General features: G+C 47.9%; 1 protein-coding gene across 4 annotated transcripts in view; it reads right to left on the minus strand.

The window, feature by feature from the left end:
• Positions 1 to 27,670, minus strand: part of TRPM8 (transient receptor potential cation channel subfamily M member 8) — a 134,663-nt gene that overhangs the window by 86,639 nt on the left and 20,354 nt on the right. For all 4 annotated transcript variants that reach the window (XR_008998131.1, XR_005033032.2, XR_005033033.2 and 1 more), the window contains exons 2-3: positions 3,715 to 3,839; positions 187 to 260 (exon numbers count right to left, since the gene is read on the minus strand). Coding sequence is in view for 1 of the 4 variants with exons in the window: in XM_036927211.2 (XP_036783106.1) it covers positions 187 to 260; positions 3,715 to 3,831 (191 nt within the window). In the remaining 3 variants the exon portion in view is untranslated. The remainder of the gene's footprint in view (positions 1 to 186; positions 261 to 3,714; positions 3,840 to 27,670) is intronic.

Raw genomic sequence — 27,670 nt, forward strand, 5'->3', positions numbered from 1 at the left:
AATCATACACTTCGGGGACCAACTCCAAGCTACTTGCCAAATTCTTCCTGCTCACACACCATTTCTGAGAACTGCAAGATGAAAACAACTTTAATAATGAACTAGTGAGCATTTGTTTGTTATAATGGTTGTTAATAATTTATTTTTGAACATGGAAGCAAAATCCAAGAGAAAATCGTTGCTTACGTGGCCTTGGAATCTTTGGTAAAGAAGACACATTCCCGTTTCTTAAAATTTGCTTGAATAAAATTCACTAAGTCCTTTGGAGAAAGAACATGGGACAACACATTACTAATTTATCCTCACCCCTCCTGTTATCAGTGAGTACTAAAAATGACCTCAACCAACTTCAAAGGTTTTAAGAAATGTACCACATATTCATAGCATTCAGCATCTATTCATGCTTTACACAAATTTTTTTTAAAAAGAGGCAATTAAATTTTTATAACAAAATGCAAATTTTTCTAAAAGTTACTTGGAATTATCTTGCAATAAATGTCATTATACACATACAAATTATGTTTCTCCAGCTCTAATGCTGCTGGGGGGATATAAGCATTTGTTGATAGTTTAGTATAAATAATGCATCAGTGCAGATTCCCATTCATCTTACATTTGCTTTTCAAAAGAAGATATACTCCAAAGACTCCTTCATACTTGTATTTGCGCCCCTATGGGCAAGACAGTAAGGCGTATCCTAATTCTGACAACCAGCCAAAAGCCTTTATAAACCAAAGTTGCCCTTGAGATGGCAAAAGAAAACTGGAAACAGATGAAAAAAAACATCAAAAATAACTACCCTCCAAAAAGTGGGAGAAGATATTTGCAACACTTGTTAGTCGTCATAGAATTGGTAGACAGAATACATAAAATACCGTATATCACTGAGAATAAGACAGACAACCTAATGGGAAAGCGGCAAAAGACCTGAGCAGGCACTGAATGAAAGAGGACACGCAAATACCCATACGTGTGTGAAAAGAAGTTCAGCCTCATCAGTAAGTAGGCAAATGTGAGTGGAGCTGCAAGGAAGGACATGGCATCGCATGCCCACCGGGCTGGAACAATTAGAAAGGCAACTGACACCGAATGTGGATGGAAGGCAAGGTGGGGGGGCCTCACGCCCAGTATGAGTGGGAGGATAAACTGGGACAACCTGTCTGGAAAGCTGTCCACCACTGCCAGCCACCTTACGTCCCTAGAAATGGCCCATTGTGGAAAGAGAGGTAGGCTGTCCCATGAACAGCCTGCAAGCTCAGAAGGCCTGGCACTAGGGGGTCAGTTTTAGGCAACCGTCTAGTCCTGCGAGACAGGGCTGGCAGCCCAAACCACTTTCCTGAGGTCACCGGGCACTGTCGGCTGCCTTTCTCAGACAACATTTTACAAGTTTGGCTTCCCTGCCCGAAGCCAGCCCTGACTCCTCCCCCACAGCGAGGCCATCACCAGCCAGGCACCATAAAAGGCGGGCGGGGTAGTCTTCTCCTGGGAAGAAGTCCACAGTGCCACCCTTCCCACCCCAACCCAACGTCCTGAGGCATTGGAGAACAGGAGCAACGTGCCTCCTTTTCCTGGGCCTTTGAACAAAAGCTTCCCCATAGATCCTCTGCCTTAAACCCAGACCCCACAGCAGGGCGGTGTCCACCTTCACCCGCTGGCCTCAACCCAAAGCACATTTTCCAGAAGCCCCAGCTCACACAAAGAAGGTTCGAAGCTCCTAACAGTAAAACCTAGAGACCTGAGTGTCCACCCCACTTAGGCTGGACGCACACATGCACACGATGAAGGGCTGCAGAAAGAGAAATCCATCAGCCACCACTACACACGTCAACATGAACGAATCTCAAAGACACAATGGTGCGCAAAAACGAACTCACAAAGGAAATTTATTGCATGATTCCACATTTATCAAAACCAGGCAAAACTAAACAGAATCTTGTTTAGGAATGGATATGCAAATTATAAAATTATAAATAAAAGCAAGGAATGGGTAACACAAACTTCAGGGTGGTGGTCACTGACAGGAGGCTGGGAGACCCACATGGAGGACACTTGGTGACTGGTGACATGCCAGTAAGATTCTATTCCTTAGGCTGCGGTGGGTACAAGTGTTCCTTTTGTTATTCTTCCCTAAAGTGGGAATTTACCTCTGTACATTCTTTCCTATGGACCATAAAAATGTAGAAAGCAAAAATAATTTCTACACTCGTCTGAATGCAAAAATTTTGAAAATCTGTGATGCCCTTTCTTTCTTTGTAATATTTTCTAGCCTCTTAACTAATTCTAAATCCACTTAACACAAATGAAGAAAATACAACAGGTGGGTAAGCCTGTGAAATCAATGATAGTGAAATTTTTTATCGTGGTGATAAAAATGGCTTCGATGTTAAAAAGTCCCTCTGGAAATGCACTTTGCAGAGATGTGTGTTCTCAGAGGGCAAACAGAACCCCCTGGAACTGAGATGTTTTGGGGTGACCTCAGAAATTCTACTCACAGCAGCTGCCTGAATCTCTGAGGGGCTGATCCGCAGGAATTGAGGGGAGCAGGCAAGCCACCCAGAAATCCCAAAGGGGGCCTGCAGAAGGGCGGCAAGAGAACGTCAGCCTTCCTCCATCTCCCAGAGGGACAATGCTGCGTCCAGGCGCCATCTGAGAGGCCTGTTCTGCACCCCCAGGGGTCTCTCATAGCTTGAGGCTGGCACAGAGTGTTGGAGCTTTTAGTCTACTGTTTATTTCGCACAGGGCCAAGGCTAAGGTGAGAGCAGATGCAAAATCTAAGGAGGCATGGGAGTGGGCAGTGGGTAGTAGGCAAGGGCAGGGCGGTGCCCGTGAGCCAGTGCCTCCTTCAGTACGCGGGGTGGCGCAGGCAGGCTTTTGCTTGCTTGCTTATTTTCCTATAGCCCCTGATGTACCACAGAGCCAGCCCCATGCAACCACCTGACCGATCAAAATACTGCCGTGCTCAGCGCCCCAGAAGCGCTATAGTCCCAGTACTTCCTCCCTGGTTTCCCAAGCAGCCACCAGCCTGACTTTCAACACCACAGCCAAGGGGAAGCCGTGGCACCTGCAGAACCTCGTCCTTACTTCCTGACAAGTGAGAGCAGTCAAGGCCTGAGGGTGCGCAGAAGACCCACGGGAGCTGCCCGAGGTGACCTCAAGGGCCAGCATCGGAGCAGCAGCAGGGCGGAACAGAGAGGGCCTTCTGCCGGCCCCCCGCCAGTCCGCCCCCGGCGAGCAGCAGCAGGGCGTGTCCCTACGTCGGCAAGGCCGCCTGGACCCGGGCCTGGAGGTGGGCCCAAGAGAACAGTTAGGAGCTCCCACAGGAACACACTCAGACCCACACTCAGACTCCAGCCACAGAGCTGAAGAAAAGGACGTAGATTCAAGAATCGTTTCTGGGTGAACCAATGGGACCAAGAAGCAAGGACACAAGCATTAAATAGTAAAATGAATATTAAAAGTGAGGCATTTAACATTTCATGAAAGTCAGTTAACAAATGCATTGCTTGACAACTTACTAAGGTTATTACGACCTTTAAAATAGGAATGCTTGAAAAACAGCACAGAAGAGAAAATGCTTCTACACGGACTAAAATAACCCACCGAACAGAGTACTACACGGTGAGCTAGGAGCTTTTTGAAGAAGGATGCTGGCCCCCGAAATAAGCCTAACTGCCAAAGCCACGCTTTCCACCGCAGCCGCTGCCCCGGACTCACGCTCTCGCTGTAGGACACGTCTGTGCTCCGAGATGCGCTGGAGTACAGGGTCCGCGTGCTGTCCGGCGTGCCGTTCCTCCTGTTTCTCATGCTGAGCCTGGCACCCTCAAAGGCCATCTTTTCTCCTGTGGGATGAGTTGGGTCACAAACAGGAAAAGGGCTTCACTGGAGGTTGATCACAAAGCCCTCTCCTCCCTCCCTCTCTCTCAGCCACGTGCAGAGTGCCCCCCCCACACACACTGGGCCCCGCGTGTCCCCACCCAGGCACCAGACCCTGGACCCTGCTCCTCGCCTCCTCCCTCCTCATCCTCTGCAACAGGCTTGAGTTTCTGTCCTTCTGTTCGTCGGCCCTGATCCCTCATGCCTGGGGCAGGGCCATGGCAGTGTCCCCGAGGGGTGGGATCGTGCATCACAGACCACCACAGGAGGTCTGCAATAGCTACTGGGAAGTTCATGGATTGGGAGTAAAAAGAATTTACAGAACAAACTGAAACCAGCAGCTGATATCAGCAAGAGGAGAGGGATCCTGGCCCCGATCCCATCTAGCCAAGAGGGAGAAGGTAGGGCCTGCGGGCCAGCATGTTCCAGGTCACAGTGAGACTCTGCAGGTGCACAGGCCCCAGGGGCAGCCAGCAGCTCCCCCCAGGCTCAGGAGCAGGCTGGCAGCACAGAAGCCCCAGCGGCCGTGGAGACACCTCCGCCTGCCCTCCGGCTCCCTCAGGCCCAGACCCTCCCCTCACACACTGCAGGACTCTCTGTCCCTCTGGTCTCCCAAAGGCTAACAGTCCTGTATCCCAAGAGGCAGAAAAAACAACCAATGGCCGCTCCACATCCACGTGTTTTCTGGGAGACACAGTGAACATGACATTCTAGAAGGAAAGCGTCATCCTTCCTGAATACCCATCTTCCGGAATCTCCTCCAGCACCAAGCTTGCCAGCCGCCCATGAAGCGCCATCACACCACCTCCAGGCAGCACCACGTGCAGGTGGCAGTCCCGTAGCCTCACCTACCCCCTCAGCCTCTCCAGCGGCCCCCAGTGGCTAAGGAGCTTGCTTCCCCAGCCTGCCAGCCTGCCCCCTCTCCTGGCCCTGCTCCTCACGTGGGACCCACCACCCCACTGGGGCCCCACCCTCTGTCTAGGACCCTCTTCCCCAAACCCTCCCCATCTGGCTATCTCGTGCTCATGCTCGGGGCCTCCCTTGCACACCATTTCTCCAGGGAAGTGCCCTGTGATACCCATCAGGGATCAGGACCCCATGACCTGTGCTGTCAGTGAGACAGGGACCGTGGGTGTAGTCAGAGTAGGGTGAGGGTCTCCAGAAAAAGCAAGGCAGGATATTTGCAATCAGAGCAATGTAACTACATGCAGGGAAACCCCCTACTAAGTCTGTGTTAAACATTCAGCTCTAGAGTCACTCTTCAGTGAGATTGGTTAATATTCCCCAGATAAATAAGAGTAGCACATGTTTTTATTATGCTAATCATTTATAATCATGTGTAAGATTCACCTTAGCATGCTAAAAGGCCCAGGCCTATGTGCTGTCTTTCCTCCTTCAGATCTGATGAGGTGATTTTGCAAACTGGGCAACTAATTTAGCAAGTAAGCCCAGGCATAAACAACACAGTAAAAGGCTAGAAGGATTCCACCTTAAAGATAAGATTGCATTTTAATACCCAAGAAGTAAAGACATTAGAAATTCTGAACTTAGTCTTTAGCAAACAATACCTCAGCCTACCTTGGGGGCTGAGCAGGTCGCCTTGTTTCATATGCCCCCAGACCAAGATGCTGGTGTCTCAGGGAGAGATCATCAGAGCAGGAAGTTGCTTGTGTTAAGTTAATCCTAAATATTCTGGGACCACTTAACAAGTCCACACACACCCTTAAGCTTTCTTTCCTGTTCTCAAAAAAATCCTCAACTGCCTATAAAACCCCCAGACAACGCACCACCCCAGACTCTCTTGTTCCCTCCTGGTGTGAGCCGGGAGCTCTGTCCTTTCACTGTATCTCTAAATAAAAGCCTGTACCTTGCTCTCCTACCTTGAGTGTTTGTGAAGCTCATTCTTCAGCTTCGTGAATAAGAACCCCGGCATCAGTAGTATCTTCTGCTCTCCACCGAGCTCTGGGTGCCCTGCTCTGCTTAACCTGCAGAAGTCAAGCACCAAATCTACCTGCTCAGACTATATCCCCAGAGCCTGGCACAGAGCACAGAGCAGACATGGGCAGATGTCTACTGAGTGAATAACTAACATGAACAAATAATGCCCCACACACTCTCCAAATCCTCCCCTGGGTGTCAGGCTGCTTCCACAGCGCCTTGCACGCCCCCTGGACGTGGAAAGGCCTGAGCCCCACACTCAGGCCACACCGCTCCATCCAGGTGTCCCTCCCACCTGGCCTCCAAACTCTCCACCCCATGGAGACTGGAAGCCTCTTTAAAACCCGCTCAGAACAGTCAGTCCAGGCAGTTTAAAGCTATGAGTGCTTCCTTTACTTACCTCCCCAGGCATTCCAAAGAGAGGCTCAGACTATTAATCGGTACTTTACATACATCATTGTAAAACCGCAAATCAATCCCACAAGGTATTTACTGTGATCCCCATACACTGAATTGCTTCTAAGTAGGGCACCAACTGCCAGGAAATGATTTCATTGACCTCACGGTGGAAAAACTGCTTATTTCATTGCAATGGAAAAAGTGTATATTTTTGCTCTTTAATTACTGTCAGTCAAACAAGAATGGGAAAGCCATGTGGGATGGGCAGCAAACGGCCTGGCCGGCACCCCCAGGGCCTTCAGCGGGGACTGATTCCTGACTGGCTTCTGAGGCTGGCTGATGCTCAGGTTGCCTGATCATGAGTCTGGGTGTTCTTTTCAATGTCGTGCATAACAGGTCTTCCAGACAGACTGCTTATCAATCATCTCAACACACTTAAGGGTCAGGCTTGTGTGTGGGAGAAGCTGGGGCCTCAGGAGAAGGGCCACAGGACCAAGGACCCGGGGGGAAAGGTGGGCGAGTCCCCAGCGAGGGCCCAGAGAGGGAGAGGAGAGGGTCCACAGGGGACCCCTGGGAACCGCAGGAGAGGGAGAGGGCGTGGGAGCAGTGGGACGACCGCCATGAGGGAAGGAGACGTGAACGCCGGCCCAGGGGCATCGGCCAGTGCGGCACACGCTAGGTAGAAGTCATGAGACCACACCGCTAGGGCGGACGGTACAAGGCCCAGTAGAAAAGTGAGCAAAGGGTTAAGATCCACAGCCACCAAACAAATTAACACAAAGCTGTAGTAAACACAAAAATACATCTGTGCTTTTGCTTAGCCTCCCTTGTAATAAATACCCAACACCAATGAAACACCAGGAGATGTTTCAGCTGATAGTATTTGATGCCGGGAAGAAGGGGATGAGACAGACACTCATGATCAGGTGAGGGTAAAAACCACTTTACTGCCTGCAGAGTGATTGGCACTAATAAATCAAGGTGTTTAAATATCCCTGCCGGCCCAGTGAATTGGCTTTGGAGAATCTAGATAAAAGACATGAGAAACATGTAAGAAAATTGTACCCCAAAGATGTTCATGTCCGAGTTATTCATAACAGGGATAATTGGACACACCTACATGTCCATTAATAAGGAGACATTCCAGCCTAAAGTGAAAGGAGAGTGCTGTTAGGAAGGTGTATTTTAATGACATGGAGAAACTACGATTCCTTGTGAGTAGGAAAGAACAGCAAGAGGCAAGAAATCCTAGTGGTTAAGAGCTCTGGCGTTAGACACAGTGAACGTGGGTTCATCCACTAACCGTGCAACCCTCTGGGCTTCCTGATAAAGTTGCTGACACACCGCGCGCCTCTGGGAAGGCGGCTGTGCCTGCAGGGAATGTGAATGCGGTATGTATGGGTGAGGGCATGTGGAAATAAATACACCAAAAGGTTACCATTCTATCTGTGGAGGGAGGGCCTATGGATGACCTTCATTTTATTCTTTTACTTATATTTATTAAAATTAATTTGCTTATCGAAAGTAACCTTGCTTATGTAATCTGGAAAATAGTTTTCATAAACAGGGAAAGTACCTGGAGGCTGGGCAAGGCCGAGACACCAATGACCTCAGCAAAGTCAGTTTCAGCAAGTGGCAGGTGGCGAGAAGACAATGGTACCCGCCTCCCCTCCCATGGGGCACATGGGGGAAAGGGGCCATTGGCCAACCTGTTTGCTCTAAAGAGGTGCTATCATGTTTAAATTTGGGGAGAAGAAAACTAGCAGAGACGGAGAGATGACCGTACCAGTCAAATACAATAACCACAATAACAGCAGAGCACAGAATAGGTCTGTGGGGAAGACAGGAGCGGTGAAATGAAAACTGAAGATCAAAGGAAGAGACGGTCAGTAGTGGCATAACGAATACTGATGAATGACTTTGTTTTCTTTTCCCCCTCGCACCTCCTATCTTTGAAATCGTTCCTGGACGTGGAGCTGACCTTCACCTTGGTCGAACCTGGCCTGACTCCTACTCCAGAGAAGAAATGCCCATCTGCCCACAAGCAGAGGCTTGCTGGGGACATTGCCTGGGTCTCCAGGATTCATGCAACTGCCACGTCTAGAGCTGGCTTTAAAAGGGGGTCCTTAGGGGCCCCCTGCTGGGAGGGGCTCTGGGACCCCACCCACAACAATGGAAGCAACGCTGCCTCCACGGGATTCACGTGTCCTGGGTCCCAGAGGGCTCCCTCTGAGGAGGGTTTCTGCTGCCTAGGAGCAGCTGCAAACACCCGCCCTGGGGCTTTGGGTGCCCTGCACATTTGCTCCTGGTCACCTGACCCTCCGGCAGCCAGGGGAGGGTGCAATGCAGTCTGTTGGATGGATAAGAGAGCCCCTACTTTACTTAAAGAAAATAAGTTTCCCGATGGTTTACCAAGCTCTAGAAGTTAAAGGTGATCAATAAGGACTTGAAGGTCCTCATACATCTTGGGAAACATGACTGCATGACCCCAGACCTGTAACGTAACACAGCATGATGTAACCACGATATACAATTCTTAAGCCTGAATCCTTACCCAAATCGCCCCTCAGATGCTATTTCCTTCTACGGGTCATATTTGCGGTATTTGGCGTTCACATAAAAGAGACACTGACGTTCCAGCGGTTTGAAGGGCAGTGGAGCATAATGCTTCACAGCAAGAGTTTCAAGTCTAGGACCCTCCTCTTGCTTTACCTTTAACTCTCTCTGGGGGTATTTCTCTGAATTAATGGCACTCTCAACAGGAATGGAGAAATGAAGCCAAGGAAATGATGGTGAGACAGGGGCCGTGGGTTTAGGCAGAGTAGGGTGAAAACCTCTGGAAAAAAGCAAAGCAAGGTAATTACAGCCTGAACAATGTAACAATGTGCAAAGAAGACCCTATCAAAACTCCATGTTAAGCATCAGGCAAAGTCAGAGTCACACCAGTTCTCTAGGGTAAAGATACCAGACTAAGAATAGAGACATTCTTCAGTGAAATCAGTTAAAGCTCAGAAGGCCAGGAGCAACTTGGCCTGGAATATTTAAATGTCCCCCAGATAAAGAAAAGTATCTCAGTATAACTTGTGTCTTCATTGTGTCAATTAGATCATGACACTGTAAAATTTATGTTTCCTTCTGTAATCCTAATCAAGTCATCTGCAACCTGGGCAAGAGATTAATTCGGTAAGCAATCCCAACTACAAACAACCCAAGAAGTCAAGAAGTAAGATTCTTAACACACTCTTTAGCAAACAGGCAACAGCCCAGCCCACCTTGGGGGCAGGGCAGGTGGTCTTAATTGACATGCTCCCAGAGGACAGCTGCTATCCTGAGAAAGAATCAGAGCAGCAAATTTCTTCCATTACTCATCAAAAATGAGCATTCTGGGACCACTCAACAAGTCTGCACCCCTAGCCCTTTACCGCCATTCCTAAAAATCCTCAACCGCACATAGAACCCCTAGACAATGAGCCACCACAGACTCTGCACCCCTTCTGGCGTGAGCCCGTAGCTCTGTCCTCTCACTTTATCTCTGAATAAAAGCCTCCACCTTGCTCTCCTACCTTGAGTGTATATGAAGTTCATTCTTCAACTCCGTGAACAAGAACCCTGGTATCAATAGCACCTGATCAGACCTCAAAGACCCCCCCCAATAAGAACCCACCAGTGAAGTGACACTGAGGGTGCCCCATAATGTTCAATAAGAGACCTGACAAGGATGATTTCATGTCACTCACCAGCTCAATTCACTGTGCTCTTCTGCTTCTGAAACACCGCAGGTTGGCGAATGCCTCAGGGAAGCTCGAGCATCCTACCGTGGGACAGAGACTGAAAGATCCAGGCAAAAATGAGCCAAGTACTTTGCCTTTAATAATGCAAATTACAGCATCAGGAGGAATTCAAATAAACACACTGAGAAACAAGTAACCAGACTTGGAGGGAAATGAAGACTGTAGTGATACAGAGAAAACCAAAACTTGGGTTTGCAGTCAGGAAAGACCAAACTTGGGGCTGGGCTCCACTGCTGACGAGCAGCTCAGCCGCTTGAGACTGAATTTCTTGATCTCAAAAACATGTCTCCCCGCCCCTCGGGATTTACTGTAAGGATTGGAGAGGACAGGCCTACAGCGGTGTGGACAGTGCTTAAGTAATACAAACATAGTGTTTTTACCATGACTAGTGTTAGGACTCCATGAGAAAAGCAAGTAAGTGCCAGAGCAAAGCAGTGTGGCGGGAAAAACCCATAATGCCAAAGCTGGTGGCCCGCCCCCCTGCCCTGCTCGCTAGGGACACGTGTGGTTTATCGGCTCACTTTGTGGGGCCTATGTGGAATGAAAAATTGGGGGACACCTAGGGAAGATACACAGATTTACATTCAGCAGGACCCAGAGACAGAGCAGAACAGGCGTGAGATACGGGAAAAGGTGAAGAGAAAGTACAAGAGGGTGTGTGGGGCGCAGAGGCGGGATTCCAGACCCGATGGGGAAGCGTTGGCCACCGTGAGTATGGCTGTGGCCACGTGGTGGACAGCATCTGTGGGACATTTTTCTGAGTCCAACCATTCACATCAGGTATCTATTGCTGTGGAAGAAATTATCCCAAAATGTAACTGCTTCAAACAACACATACTTTTGCTCTCACAGTGTCTATGGATCAGGAATCTGGGCTCAGTTGGGCCAGTTCCATGCTCACGGTCTCACAGCCTGCAGTCACGGCGCCAGCATGTCTGGGGGCTTATCTCAAGGCTGGATGGTGGGGGGGCTCTGCTTCCAAGCTCACGGTCATCAGCAGGGTTCCGTTCCCCCGGGGCTGAGGGACCACAGCCCTCGGAAGCTCACTGGCTGTTGGCTGGAGGGCACCCTCAGTTTCTGGCTCTGTGGGCCTTCCAACACAGGAGCTTGCTTTCTTGAAGCAAGCAAGCTGATAAGACAACAGCGTCTGCCCGTAAGGCGAAGTCACACTCTTTTGTGAACTAATCATGCAGTGACATCCCATATCACCCCCCCACACCACAGAAACAGTCCCATATCACCTTTGCCATATCCTGTTGGTTAAAAGCAAGTCACTAAGTCCTGCCCACATTCAAGAGAGGGGACCACACAAGGGGGTGAATAGCAGGTGGGGGGGCTTTTTTAGGTCTTAAAAGATCTTAGAAGCCTGCCTCCCTTTAACTCACATTTATTTACACATCTTGGAAGCCACACCCATTAATTCACATTTATTTTAAATGCTCTTGCTTTTTTGGACCCAAGTATCTTTTGAACAAAAACATTGTGCCAAGACTGGCCACAAGACTCCTCAATCTTATTTGGGTCCCCTAAGTGTAAAAATCAAATCAGGACTCCAACGGTATCTGAGTCGGCAGAAATGCTGAGGACGGAACCTGAGTAACTTTAGGAAAGAATGACAGGACCCACCACAAACCTCCGTTCTAACTGCTCCCCACTAACTGCTAAGTCAGTGCTAGTCAACGTTTGCTGACTCCTGGCCACCTCTGCTCCTTCTGAGCACTTAACTGGCACCCAACTTCCTGACAGCGGTCAATGTAATCCGGGATTTAGACCCTGGTCATTATTATTCAGCTATTCTTTTTAGATTCTATATTTTAATGTTTGAGAATAATTTTTATTTTCATATTAATTTTGATCTCTATATTTTCAAAACTCATTTAGACCCAGCCCTCCACGCATCAGTGGTGCCCTGCCCAGCGCCCTCTCACACCTGACTGGTCTACCCTGGACTCATCTGCTGGCACCAGAAGAAGGTCCCGGGACGATTCTAGTGGAGTGACACCTAAGAGGTGTGTGTGTGTCGGGAACGCCACCCATGTGCATGTCTTTTCACATGCGGGCAACCTGACCGATACCTTCCCCCCCACACCACAGAAACAGTCCCATTTTTACTAGATTTTTGATCTCGTAAAGGAACACCCTGAGGGCAGCCTGATTTTTATTATTTCTGTCCAACATGTCTATGCTTCTCCCCCTTATTCTTAAATGCTAATATTTTATTGACTCTGACTAGATATTGATCTGAAATTTTTATACAGACTGGGTGCTCTTTTCACATGCAAGCTCATGTCGGGTTGTTTTGTTTCATCTCTGGAAAGTTTGTTGTTGATTTATCATTGTTTTCTGATGACAGCCTCCCCAGGGGATGGGTGGCACCACAGAGAACGCTGCCTCCCAGTCTTGCAACGAGAGATGAAGGCACTGGCAACCCAGATAGGAGGGGAGAAGCTCAGATCTTGTGGCCCATCAGCAAACTGGCTTCCAGCACTGAGTCATGTCTTATTCCTGCACAGAAGTGGCATCCTACTCAGGGGCAGCAAAGACCAGCATCAGTCAGTGATCCGATGCCATACCAGAGAATCTGCTCAGATGAGCCCACGGCATGCGCATGGCCACCCCTAATGCAAGCAGTGTCCTGCACATGCGGACAGTACGGGGGGGAGGAAGTCATGAGGCCCCGCCCCACCAGCTTTCCAGCACAGACGGGTGCTGCCCAGGGCAGCGGTGCCACACTTCTGTGGCCCCTGCTTGTGGAGCTATGGGGAACATGAAGAAGGGCCATGTATGTAACAGGCCTTTCAGGAGAAGAAAATGGTCCATGTACAGGAGATATAAGAGTCAAAAAGCCAATAAGATAAATCTTCTTCCCTGGCTAAAGAAGAATGGAGTCTTCAATACAAAACTTCTCAGGGTTTCATGCTGAGGCAGGGCAGGGACAGGGGACAAGCATCATGATTTTTCCTGCCTATGATGAAAAATATTGAGATGTAAAGAATATTGTATGAACAGGAGGGACTCCATCTTAACGCTAAGACTCCATTTTAAAAACCAGACAGTTAAGAGGTAAGATTCCTAACATATTTTATGGTAATCAGCCAATAACTGACCCTATCTTAAGGCAGGGCAAGAAGTCCTAATATGTTCCCACTGCTTGAGCGTAACCATTATCTTGGAGAAGAACAGGATGAGTAAATTTCTTGTGTTAAGTTTATCTTACAGAAAATCTAGAGGACTAACTATGGATGGTGACAGAATGTTTCTCACCAGAGAGACATCATGAGGCCACATGTCAGCCTATGCTCCCCTGGCCCTTTACCTCATTCTTGAAATTCCTAAAAGACATGAATTCTAAGCCTTTAAGCATGCCTCCTCTCTGAAGTTGCCACACTCCCCTTTCTCTGAGTGTGTACTGTGCCTTAAATAAAGCCTTCTTGCTGTTGAAATTATTGCATTTTGTCTTCATGCTATTCCAAGCCTCTTGGGAAGCTAATAAGAGACCCCTTTTTCCAGGGGCAAGTATCTTTGTTACTTTGCTATTTCATTCAATTTTCTAGTCTTAAGCACAAGTCTTCTCTCTGTCTGTCCTACTTCAGACAGGTAGGGAAGGGCTACTAAGATCTCTGATCTGGGCCTGCAAGTTCCCATCACCTGGGTGACCCAGACAGGACTGCAGCTGTATGACCATGCTCTTTAGTAGCCTGCCCCCAAATCTCCTTTCTTTGCCTTTGGGAAGTTCTCAGAACATAATCTCATTCCATCCAGTGCTTTGTGACTCCCCGAAATCCTGGGGTGGTAAGGGGCTTAGTTCCCACACTGTGCAGATTCAAGCGGACACTGGACGCCAGGTGACCCTGGCTTCAGGAGTCGGCAAGGCATCTGCCCTGTGCTGAGCAGGAGTTCAGTGAACTTCCCTTTCCTCCTCTGCCCTTCCTTGCTCTCTGCTGCCTGCATGGCTGCTGCCATCCACTGCTACTCTCACTTTAATGAATTCCCTCCTTACCTATACTCGTCTGACCTGTTCAAGAATTCTTTCTTGATCAGTGTCGAGAATCCTCCCCAGCCCAGGTTGAGGTTTCCCCTAGTGCACAGGAAGAGACCTCCCCAGATGCAGCTGCCCAGTAACAACACCAGGCAAAGTTAGCAGGCTAAGGATAAGATAAGATGTAAGGATAAGAGTAAACATGAAACCATACAAGCAACATAGCAGGAAAAAAAGTTACAAAAGGGAGGAAATCAGAGTGGCATCGAACTTCTCTCCTCCAACACTGTAAGCTAGAAGATAAAGAGTATCTATTAGAGGGAAAAGACTGTATTCTAGAAATTGTATCCTGTGCCAATTCAATTGTAAATGCAGCAGAAAGACACACTCAGGAACTCAAAGGGTGAGGAAGGAAGCCACCCACACAACTGTCAGCTGTTCTGGAAGGGACGGGGCAAAGATCAATCTAAATAACAAATGGAAAAGGCATAGTAGTACTCCCAGTTTAAATTTTTATATTTCACCTTTGTGCACAAAGACTTGAAGCCATTTACTAAAATATTACTGAACACAAAGGAACCAAAGACAAAGATGTGAGCAGAGAGTAGAGCAAGAAAGAGACCCTGGTCGCTGAGGGGCTCATCCAGCACCCAGAAAGTCTGCGTGTGGGGGTTGCTGGAAACTGCACCCTAATCTTGCTAGAGGCCAAAGCCAAGGGGTGAACATGGTCAACTGGAAGCTTTGCAGCATCCATAAAGCAAGATCAAACCCCCACCCGGGCTCTGAAACAGATACCAGTGCACCCAGAGCTCCTGCGGGCAGGGGCTGGAGATGGGGAGGATGGCTGTGACTACACGGGAGCGGCACCAGGATCTTCCCAGTGATGCAACAGTTCTATAACTTGATCATGGTGGTGGTTACACAACTCTACCAGCACTAAAACTGTGTAAAACTATGCACTCACCAATGAGTATGTGCAAAACCATGAAACCTAAATAAAGTCTGTGGAGCCTACCAATGTGGATTTCCTGGTTTTGATATTATACGATTATGTGTGATGTTACCATCGGGGAAACAGGGTGAAGGATGCATGGTACCTCTCTGTACTATTTTTTCACCTTTCTGTGAATCTATCATTATTTCAAAACAGTAAGTTAAAAGGAAATAGCTCCTGTTTAAAAAGAACAAGGGGTATTATGCTCAATGAAATAAGTCAGGCAGAGAAAGACAAATACCAAATGATTTCCCTCATTTGTGGAGTATAACAATGAAGCAAAACTGAAGGAACAAAACAGCAGCAGACTCACAGACTCCAAGAAGGGACTAGTGGTTACCAAAGGGGAGGGGTGGGGGAGGGTGAAGGGGATTGTGGGGTATCATGATTGGTGCACATGGTGTGTGTGGGGTCACGAGGAAGATAGTGTAGCTCAGAGAAGACAAATAGGGACTCTGTGGCATCTTACTACACTGATGGACAGTGACTGCAGTGGGGTATGGGGGGGACTCGATAATAAGGGTGAATGTAATAACCACATTGTTTTTCTTGTGAAACCTTCATTAGAGTGTATATCAATGATACCTTAATAAAATAATAAATAAATAAAAGAACAAGGGGCCAGATGGTGGGAAACATCCCAGCCAGAGCCCTGCAATGCCTACAGCACCAAACTGTATGCCTATTTCTTACAAAGCCCAGAATGCAAGCTGGAGATACACCACTAAGGTAAGACCACGGAAGCAGGGCTATGACAGGTCAGTACAGTGATGGTCCCAGTACAGAGACAGATGAGCGTTCAGCCAGATTTAGGGCTTGTTTCTTTAGTTACATAAAAATCTTTGCTTTTGTATTTTTATCAATATCTCAATTATTTTTATTTATGTTCCTCTCTCTCAAAGGTGCAGGTAGGTCTGATGAAATTAATGAATGCTAATACCCACTATGGAGGTTACCTCAGCAAAAGATTAAAATAAAAATGGACTCTGAAACACCATTCACATTTTTCAAACTTTTGCAATAGATCATGAAGATACTGAATACAACTCAGGAAGGACAGCAGCTCCAAACTAAAAACCGACAGCTTCTCCAGTTTCCCACCTAGAGAAACACAGGTTTGCTCGACAGACTGAGTCATCAGAGGCCTCATTAAAACTCAGATTGTTGAGTCCCGCCTGAAGAACGCAAGACAGCTGTGGGTGGGTCACAGATTCTGCATCTCTAACGGGCTCCCCGATGCTCATGATGCTACCGGGCAAGAGACCCCATTGGCAGAATCACAGGGCTAAACCGAGATGCTGCAATAACACCAATTTTACTGCTCTCAGATTTTTCAGAACTTGTAATCAAATCTTTTTAAAACATAAGCATGTAATTGATGGGAAGCTTAACAGGCAGTGTCTCGTCAGTTTGAGCTTAGTGTTTCTTCTGTAGTCACAACTTGAATTTCCAATCAGTTTGTCCTGACAGCACGCATCGTCATCAGGCCAGGCAGGAATAGCCTCCTGATGCCAGAAGAAACAACAGCTTTGCGGTACATAACGCCTGTTGCATGCCAGGCGCCAGGCTACACTCTTAACATGTATCAACTCTCAATCCTCCCATGAGTTGTATGAATTATTACTTTCCCACATCAACAGATGAGGAAACTGAGGCACAGAGAGGTTAAGTAATTTCCCCAAAGTCCCACAGCTGATAAGTAGATGCAGGATTTTCAAACCCAGAAAGGCCGACGGAAGAGCCCAACCCTTAGACATCGAGCTATTTCATGTTACTTCACTGCCTCTTTGTGAGGCGATAGTTTCTTGCTTTTACTATATTAATACACTATCAAAATTTAAATAAAAGATTAGAAACCTCATTTTGTTGGCTGGGAGAGAGGTTGGCCTAATGTTATTTTTATTATTGATGCTCATGAATAATTTTAAATTATTTAGAAGCCACCTATTAACAACAGAATACTCTTGAATCCTATGAGCCCAATGAAGAAGCAAACACAAAAACAAAATCAATTTGCTGTGTTATTGTCTTAATACAAAAGTGCCATCGGCATGTTTTTGAAATTGCATTTTAGCCCACCTATTGCCATGGTCAGACCAGTCTGGAGATGCCACTTTTAAGTGGGACATACAGTTCTAAGTCTTATTATGGTAAAAAGAGAATAGATAAGACAGTCACTTATGGAACACTGAGTCAGAGAGGAACCCAACTGCCCGTGCTCCAATGGGTCTCTGCCAAAGGACTGTACACACCCCAGCCTTTGCCACTCTTCATTCCCATCAATGATTCATTATAATGGTGAGTGTGACACTTGCAGAAGCTTCAAATACAAATGACACCATCCAGAGAGATCTTCTCAATTCCCATTTTGCATAAGCACTACAGTGGTGCCTACAAATTACAACAGCCTGCAAGGGTTAATGGACACCTAGCCTCCCCATCCCAGTCCCCACTAGAGAACTGAGATTTGTTCTGTTATAGGCATCATCCTGCTCTTCTAATTGCCACGGTTTTGTCAGTCATGTTCTGGAAGTTCGAATAGATGGGTAAAAACTGGGAAAATGGTGAAAACCAATGGAGGCTCCTGAAGCCACTGACCCCAAAGCGCCCTGCCCTAAAGAATGGAGGAGAGAGACAGGAAGTGGGACCCTGCCAGTCGAGGATGCTTGAAGGTGCTATTTGCTGAGAACCCTCTAGAATAAGGGGAAAGGTAGGGACCCTTATGGTGCCTGGAACCCTATCATCTTCACAGATTCCAGTATCTTCAGTTCTTAGGCAAGATAAAAACTATTAATAGTGCATGATAATAACTCTTAAATGATAAATTTTTAAGAATTATAAATCTGAAGTCAAACCTTGAAAGAAATTTCTTTACACTCTCAAGATACCGATGAGCTGAAACTCCCATCCTAAGTATATCTGCATCAGCACATATTAACTAGATTTTACTTTCAGCTTAAGAACCTTAATGCTGAAAGTTAGCATTGGCAATAACGGATTCAAAATTAAATAGAAATAAAACTTTGAACTATTCATCCAATCCTTCATCATTTCTCTCTTGCTTCTGAATAATACAAGTGATGAGCATGTTTCAGGAACTGAAAACATAAAGGAACCAGAGTGTGTCAAACTAAGTCTGATACAGACTTCCTCGGTGGAGTACCAAAGAACATTGAGGATGAGAAGGCAGTCCGGCTTGATGTTAATTTATGTTTCACCAGAGTGTCGGCTTAAGAAAACTTGTATTTTCATGGAAGTTCGAATAGATGGGTAAAAACTGGGAAAATGGTGAAAACCAATGGAGGCTCCTGAAGCCACTGACCCCAAAGCGCCCTGCCCTAAAGAATGGAGGAGAGAGACAGGAAGAGAATGTAGGATTGCTTTAGATAGTTGCAGAGTTAAGATGCCAGTGAATTTTTTAACACAGCTCTTTTGAATCATTCTAACTGTCCATCAGGGGAAAAGAAAGAGCTGCAATTATACTTTAAAACATTCAAAAATCTAGCACCAATTTCTACATTTCTAAGCAAGTTGAAGTAAGTACTAAATCTATCTCTGGACTAGCATTTTGAGCTCTTTGAGAAATTACAAATTTTGTCTTCCTTTAGTTTAGAAAAACTAAATGCTGCCCTCCTCCAACACACTACACTCCTGTCAGTTCTACAAGTTACACAGCAGTCGCAACATTCATGGAGAGACAAAAGCAAACGTGGGTAACGTACCAGTGAAGTTTTTCAGGCAGGACCTGCTTGCACTCCAAAGATTCCCACTTGCTGCCTCTTGCTGCAAGAAGGCTTTTATAACCTGAGCTTTCTCGGCCCCGCCTTCTTTGAGCTTCTTTCAATAGGAGGAACATCACTTAAGCCTCTGAAAGAAGAGGTAAAGCCACGGCATACCATTCAGTGACAACTGAGCGACTGCAAATGAGTTTGACCACGTAACTATAGAGCTTGGTTTTTTAAGCGCTAATAAAGACAAAATTCCCACTCTTGGCTTGCCAGTCCTGGTATTAAATCACACGGAAATTTAATTTCTACAATGTGTTAGCGTATTTTAAAAACCACAAATGAAATAGGAAATGCTCATTATGGCAAGTAATGACAAGACTAATCAATAGATTAAAAGCTTTTAATTAAGATTTGGAAAGAAAAAAACAGGAAATTGTAAAAACATTGGGGCTCTTTTTGCAAATTTTGTTAGCTTTTGCCACACCCCATATACTCAGCGTTGGGCTAGCTAGGCAGGGGGGTGAAGGGTGGCAGGAAGGTTCAGTAAGGCTAGCTTTAATAATTTAAAGTAATTTCCATGCCCCCTATAAACTATATTTTGTCTTTGTGAAAACTCCATTAGAAGAGATGAAGTAGTAAGTGCCAGTGGGAAATTTTCAGTCACTTTATTTAAATGATGTACCATAAGGATCATTTAAATAGTCTCATTATAGTTAATGCTCTTAGAGTGTTGGCTGTGATTCCTGTTGTGTATTTGTATATGAAATATATATTGCAGGCAAGTAGGAATAGGATAGTATAATTTAAAAATTGATTATGTAGTACAAACAAATGCAAAGGGGTTAGAGATTAAACATAATGAGTGTCAAGGGGCAATTTTGTAAAGGCAGAGGGATTTGAGCAAGACTGGACAGGAGACACAAGATGCAGTTAATTACAGTGGTAACTCCTACAGAGAGCATATTCAGTTCAGGGAGAAAACCCCTCTGACAAAGAGAAACAAAAAACTAAGAGAGGGTCACGAACTCCAAGGGTCAGTCAGGTCATGAAGATGAATAGAGTGGTCAAGGGTAAGGTAATAGGGAAGGGTAGGGACTGTGGAAATTGGAAATGACAGGTGCTGCGTGTGAATGAGGACCCATTTGAGAAAAGATCTAGCCAGAAACGGGAGAGAGAATCAGAGAAGTCTCAAAACCACCCTTAATGTGGGTCCCAGGACTAAATAATCCCACACCCCTACAATAAGTCCTTCCCAATGCCCCCCCCCCCCGCCCCATGCACATGCACAGGGGAGCACAGCCACCAGATCCGGTCCTCTCCTTCACCTGCAGTCACCACAGCATCCTTCCAGGTATTTTCAGAGAGAAAGGAATTGGAAAGCAGACCTAAATTTTTAACTGGAAAAAAATAGAGAACTAGAAAATTATAAAGACTGAAGCACACTGACAGGCTATGAAGGAATACTTCTGTGGAAGGTGACAGAGCAACACTCCCAGGCTGGCAGAGAGACAGCTGGCAGCAGATGAGAGAAGGATTCAGCGTCGGGGAAGGGGAGAAACTGGGGGGAGAATGCCACTCATTAGACAGAATATTACAGAGCCAGCAAACACCTCGACGTAGAGCTGTATTTGCCAGAAAAGATTCAAATATATATTGCCAAGTGACTGGCATAGGTTGCAAAACAGGTTATACAATTTCATCTTGGGTTTAAAATGTACCAAGAGAGAAAGAACCAAAGGCCGAGGAGGCTGGGGTGGGGACTGGAGTAGGGGCGGTGCTGGGCAGAATCCCAGCTGGCACTGGAGACGACAGGGCTCGGAGCACAGGCTGGGCACTCAGATTTGACCTGAAGGGCGATCCCCTGTGACAGCAAGTCGCTCATGCTCTGAAAGTCACACACAGCACCAAGTGCAGACAGGAGCATGGAGTCTCCAGGCAGACCCAGTCCCTGTGAGGCCCTGGGAAAGCCGGTGCCCCCTGGGCATGAGGAGGACAGAGCCAGCTCCAGACCCGGAAGCTGTGCCCCCTGCATACTTCCTGTGACCACAGCTCGGCCTCACCGCTCCTCCCGGAATGCTGGATTCGGCCCTTGTTATGGGCTGCATTGTGTTCCCACCTCCAAGTTCATATGTTGACATCTTAATCCCCCAGTCCCTCAGTATGTGACTGTGTTTGCATAGAGGGTCTTTACAGAGGTGATCAAGTTAAGATGAGGCCATTAGGGTGGGTCCTGCTCAAATAGGACCAGTGTCCTTATAAGAAGAGATTAGGACACACACACACACACACACACACACACACACACACAGGGAAGACCATGTGAGGACACCAGGAGAGCGTTCTCCGTAAGCCGAGGGGCTGCAGAAGAAATCAAACCGACTTGATCTCGGACTTAGAAGCTCAGAGACTGTCAGCAACTATAAATGTCTGTTGTTTAAGCACCCCTCTCCCCGGCCCCCATCTGTGACATTTTGTTATTGTTATGGCAGCCCCAGCAGACTAATACAGCCCCCAACGTGGGGCGTAGAAGGGGTTGTCAGCCCCTCCCTCGGAACAGCCAGGACCAGCACAGACACCACGGAAAGAGCGGAGAGCCCCAGGGAGGTTCTGGCACCCCCCACACCAGGCCTCCTCCTTCAGCCCTGCACAGCCGTGTCCCCCTGGGGGGCGGCAAAATCGGCTTTACTGTAACTGTTAGAAGTGTGGGGAAACAAGTAACCCTATTCTGGTTTCAAAGTGAGATTGATTGAGCTAGTGTGGACTTTTCTCACTCATTTTCTGATTATTAAACCATCAAGTTATTTGTTCTATCCCAGTTTTCATTCTAATTCCAAACTTGTGTTAATCTCAACAAAATACTGTTTGGCTTTAAAAATTTTCTATTAAAATGTCTTCAGTGTATTCTGAAAGTCTTAAGGGAATGGATCCTTCCTGTAGGGAAAACTGCCCTCATAGAGACAGAGATAGAGATGGAAGAATGTGTAGGTACAGATATAAGTGTGTAGATACAGGCATATAACCAACCATATGCCATTTTATCCAAGACTTAACAAAATGCTCCCAAACCAAGGCAAATAGATTTTTAAAAACTATTTTCAAATGCTAGGTTGTTGAGTTACATTTTTGTACCAGAAGGTGGCTCTTCTGAGAAAAATCAGTGGCCGCAGCGGACACCTTTTCATCCACCCAGGTCCCCAGAGCAGGTCTCACAGGGTACCGGCCTGGCCGGCTCCTCCAGGCCCATCTTTGTCCCACTAAGCGTGTGACCTGCTAAATTTGTAGACCTGGATTCTCAGCTTTGCTTCGCTGTTTTCCGTACTGAGACAATGTGTCAAAATTGAATGAACTGAAAATGGATGGTGGTGGTGATCGTACAGCATTGTGAGTGCATGTGATGCCACTGGATCATACGCTGGAAAATGGGTAAGATGATAGATGTTATGTGTATTTTTCTGCAATGAAAAATAATTTTTTAAAATCCTGCATGAAACCACAGTGGGTTTGAGCAGCAGCTCTGAGACTTTGCTAACTGAGAGAGCTTGGACACACCACCCCACCCACCGGGCCCGAGCTTCTCCTCAGATGGGATCCTACCGCCTGCACCTTGGGCTGTCAGGATCTGGGGGGACTCCTAGAAGGACCAGCCACGGCAGACGGGCCGGTCACACTGGTGTCCTTTCCCCCTGCAGTTCCTTCCGACCCTCCAACTCAGTGTCCAGGAGTCGGGGCTTGCCTTGGCAGACAAGGGCAGGGAGAAGGGGACCTTCTTCCTGTTTCCCACCCTGATATCGATAGTGCACCCCACATGCTTACACTGGTGTGTGGGGGTGGGTAGCCTGTGGCTACCTGCATCGGCCTTTCAAGGGCTTGGGCTGGAAAGGCCGCACCTGAGACCACTGAACCAGGATCTCCAGACGGACCTGAGGAATCTGATGGTTCTCAAGTTCAGCCGAGTTTGAGAACCGCAGCTCTGAAGAAACACAGGGCAGAAATACCATCACTCAGTAGGAATAGGCAAAACACAGTCTGCTGGGGGTGGCAGGTGTGCTCCCTCGGGGCAAGGCCAGCTGGCAGGAGCTGGGCAGGAACACAGGGAAGTGGTTATGCTGCACAGAGCACTCCCTTGTCATCCCCAGGCTCACCGTCCACCAGGAAGGAAACACAGGAACTTTTCCCCCAGAGCTCGGGCACCTCCTGCCACACCGGCCGTCTACTGCACTATAGATACACACAACAAACTACAGTATGGCATAGTCCGCAGCCAGTGCATACTCCGTGCAGCACACACGGTATATACAGCACACTGGCTCTGAGCTACTGCAGAACCTGTGGGAGAGATTTCTTGGCCACTTGTACCTCCAAAGAACCCGTCCTGGTGCAGTGCTGACCTGCCCACATGGGCCAGTTGGAGTCAAGTGGCCACCACCCCTCCAGCCCTACAGGAGACACACATGGCCATGAAATGGAGCCCAGCCAGTAGGTGTGCAAGGCACTCACCTGGCTCCCTTCCATCTCTCCATCTGCTGTGGTAGTTTCCTCTTCCCTCACTTAACTCCCGGCTTCCCAGCCCACTGGGGGTCACCTGCCCTCCAGATTCTCGGCCAGAGCTCCCCTCCTCTGGAGGTGGGCACAGCCCTGCATGGCAGCGCTGCCCTCTGGCTGATGCTGCCCGGGAGCTGGTTGGAAGGGCTCAGCCTCCGGTCCAGTGCACAGAGGCCCCCCTGGGTGTTACATGAAGAACCTGCCTTTCATGGGGAGGTTGCACCTGCAACTTCCCATGAACCTGGACCATCACATGAAGCTGGAGTCCCAGGTGGGCCCTGAGCCTGCCTCCTGACCATGAGTCCAGGTTTCTCCAAGGGCTGGGTGAGGAGACAAGCCTCAAGTTACAAATTGAGTGGGCATCTGGCCCAGGAGCCACAAGCCCATGCTGCAGGAAAAGGCTAATTTCCACAGCTGGAAACCCAAAATTGGCATTCGGAGGAAGAATCAGCAGGACCCATTCTGCTGCTCCCACTGAATCTTAGTCCCAACCAGGCAGAGGAGAGAGTCATGCACATTGGTGGCAACTGATAGAGGTGGGCCCCTGCCCCCAAGTTAGAACTCTGGTCGTCCAGCGGCAGTGGGCCTCTTTTACGCTAAGCCTTGTATAGGAGGCACAGATATTCATTTGACATGTGCTCACAGGTCTGAGAAGACAGGTGCACCTGATAGGCACACCAAATGGGGCCTCATTGACTCACAGGCCCTCCCCTCCCCTAGACAAGGGTGACAGTGCATCACCTTTGCACCGAGGATCCTGCCTTCTCCAGGAGAACGGCTTCCCTTTCCCTTCTGCAGGCTCCATGGCTTCCCCTCACCTGCACTCTCCAACTATTTCTGCCAACAACCCTTTATGAACTTTGAAATACATGCAGCTCACCGAGGAGAAAGGTTACCACGGCACCAGAAGTGCAAACATGCACTAGATCTGGTGCTGACACCTGAGTCCTTCCCGGCGAGTGTGTTCCCTCCAAACCCGTGGGCTGACCACACCTGCTCCTGGCTTCCAGTTGCCCTGGGGACGCCCAGAGGCCAGCCAATGCAGGGCATCTGCTGCAGTGGGGCTGGCTGAGGGCACCTGCGCACGAGCTCTGGGCCTTTGCTTGGCCGTGGCCCAGGACAAGGCTGGTGGCACCACAGCCAGCACAGTGCCCCCAAGCTCTCAGTACATGTGTGCAGCCAAGGGTGCCTGCGTCGGGGGCAGCACCTGCCTGGTCTCTTCCTCCTGGCTTGTTTCCCCTCCACACTGCAGCTCCACCAAACTTCCATGGCCTTCATCAAAACTATGTACTAAGCCCCCAGAAACTACCCAGTGCTCTCTGACCACAGCCCTCAGTTCAGCATCCAGGTTCCAGAAAGTGATCCACCACTGGTATGACCATGACTCCCATGACCGATATGCTGAGTCAAGAAGAGAAACCCTCGGCTACACTTCCCATCTGAGCAGGGCCGGCCCACTGGCTCACCTGCTCAGAATGCTTATGGCTTGGGCAACCCTTCCAGCAAGGATCACCCTTCTATATGAACTGTGGCTTCCACTCCAACTCCTCCTCTGAACTGAGACACTTTTGTACCTGCAGGAATTTCTAACCAAGAGAGAGATCCACAGTAGCCTCTGGCACGCCAGTGAACAGCACAAAGAATGCATTTATAGGCGCCAGAAGCAATAATCTGATGGGAAGCTCCAAGCCTGAGGGAGTGTGCCTTCCAGCATCAACCATCCTTGCAAAAAACTATGGAACCTTCCACAGGCCCCTCAAATATCAATCATATTATGAACCAAAACAATGCATACACACCATCTTCCACAATTCCCTTCTGCCTCCAGCCTTCTGTTTCATACCCCCAGGGGCTCCACAGCAGATTAATAAAAAGCAGCACTTCTCAAACTTCCATGTACACACAAATTACCTGAGGATGTTGTTAAATGCAGATTCTGGTTCAGCAGAGAAGGAGGACCTAGGAAGCTACAACCCTAATAAGTTCTTCCCAGGTGAGCCAATGCTACTGGTCCATGGCCATTCTTTGAATAGCAAGCACCCAGGGAGAACCAGATTCCTGCCAGCACTGTGGTAAGTAGGGTCCAGGACCAGCAGCAAATGAGAAATGTAGGGACCAGAAATATGGTCGAGCTAAAGTGCCACCACCCTGAAGATGGTCCATCAGGTAAGCCCAGGGACCCTCTGTGCCCAGGAGAGAAGGACCCCTCTGGATGGTGTTCTGACGCCTCCCCAGCCCCTAGAACACTGCTTCTCCCACAGAATCAGTTGCCGCTGGCCCTTAGGCACTGGTTCCTTCTGTGATCTCAAATGAGGAGCTCCTGTTCCAGCCCTGAGGTCAAGGCATCTGAGCACTGGCCAGCCTTAGCCCTGGACCCTTATTTAAACTTTGCTTCCTCCCAAATCCATTGTAGGTGACCAGGAAATTGTGAGGCTTGACACTCTTTAGAGATCAAGGTTTTATTTAGTGACTTAGTAAGACACAGGAGCCTGAAACTCTTTCTTGCTGTCGGGAGCCTTCCTCAGCTCTGCCAGAGAAAAGGGGCTAAGGGGAGCACCTCAGTGGCTTTCCCGTGTCAGGCACCCAAGTTGCTTTGCATATGAGAATTTACACTGGGACTGGAAACAAGAATGACCAGCAGTTGGTACAGACAGAAATAGAACTGGAGATAGAGACAGACGAAGAGATGGAGATGGAGATGACGGAGGTGGGGATGAGCAATGGAGGGGAGGATAGGAATGGGGATGAAGGTGAGGGTGAGGATGGGGCGGGGGTGGGGATGGAGGGAGAGAGAGAGAGAGATGATAGATGTCCCAAAGTGACTGGCACCTAGAATAACTCAGACTCAGAGATCAAGTATTTGATATTCACCATCTTAAATGTAGACAATGACAATTTGGCTTATGTTTTTACAGCCATTCACTCAGCGTAAAGCAGATACCATAGTCATTAAGCACTCCCTCTCTGGAAACCAGGACCAGATTAAAGTCCAGGCTCTGGGCAACTTTAGGCAAGGTCCCTAACCATTCTGAGCCGGGTGTTCTCACCTGGACAATAATACCACCTGACAGCTCTCAGCTCAGGCACAACATTGCAGAGCAAAAAATTGGTAAGTATGCACTGCTACTGAGCCACACGGCTGTGTACTCTCTAGCCGCGGCACACAACCACTCCTTGACTATCACACAAGCTTGGCAATGATGCTGATGAACAGGAATTAGAAAGAGGATCTCAGACCTTAAGAAGATCATTTCAAACAGCCTCAGAGCACACTGCATTTAAAAACCCGCAATCTGAATAGACTAAGCAAAGGTGGAGGGCGTCCCTTGAGGAAATATTTTTGTCCTGACTGCAGCCTAAATGTGCTTTAGCTCCTGAGTATGAGAGAAAAATCAAACTACTTTGCATATTGAAAATTGACATAGCAGTCAATTTGGCCTATATGACCTCGCTGCATCCCATTTTAGAGCTCCAGGCAAAAGAACCCATTTCTTCCCTTTTATCCAAATTACTGAAACTTTGCTTGAGGAGACAAAATAAGTTCTGAGTGATTTCTGGCCACTTTTAAGTGGTAACAGCAGAGGGAGAAAAACACATTCCAGGCCCACTGGGTTGGCAGGCCGGCCTGCTCCTCCTCCGCTTCGGGGATGAGAAACCCATCCAAAGACAGGAAGGAGGCTCAAATGCTCTTAAAAGCACAATGGCTACGGATGATGAAGTGTAATGGAAAAGAGGACATGAAGAGTGGTGGGCAATTAGGATTATTAGAAGTATTACCTTTCCACAGAGTGGTCCTTGAGTGGAAAGGTTCAAATGTCAGAAGGAAAAATAGCCAAGAGACCCCAGATGATAGCTGAATATTTGGCCCAAAGGTACCATGATGGGAAAGACATTTTCCAGCGGGGGAGTGGGCACCTCAGTCCGCTGACCCCTAGAAGCTCTGCCCCTATTCACCAAACCAGCACTGCCTGGCTGCCAGGCCCTGGGCTGGGGCTGTGTGTCCACACGCACTGAAGGCAAAGCCCTGCACGCGAGGAATTCAGTCCAGTACGAAGGGCTTCAGGTGATGGAGAAACAGTGTCTATTACTATGGGATTCTGGGCATTTGGGTGAGGCCTTCCATCCACAGCCAAGGATAGGCTTTCTGTTAAACTTTGTTCCTAATATCCATCCTATAACAACAACAATCTCAAGTAGGAAAGCATTGGACCATTCACCCAATAAAGAATTTTCTATCTTTAATAAGTATACATTCATAACCTCCCTGTACAGTTATGTGCATGTGTACACACTCACCTGTGACAATATCTCACATCTGCTGTCCTATCTCAGTGCTTTACATCCTTTTCAGGGCTGACTCACTGAACCTCCCAGCAAACCTGGATAAAGACGCCCCTAGTAGCATCATCAGACGATACAACTGAAG

The sequence above is a fragment of the Manis pentadactyla genome, chromosome 6 (assembly GCF_030020395.1).
Source record: "Manis pentadactyla isolate mManPen7 chromosome 6, mManPen7.hap1, whole genome shotgun sequence".
Classification (NCBI taxonomy): Eukaryota; Metazoa; Chordata; class Mammalia; order Pholidota; family Manidae; genus Manis; species Manis pentadactyla.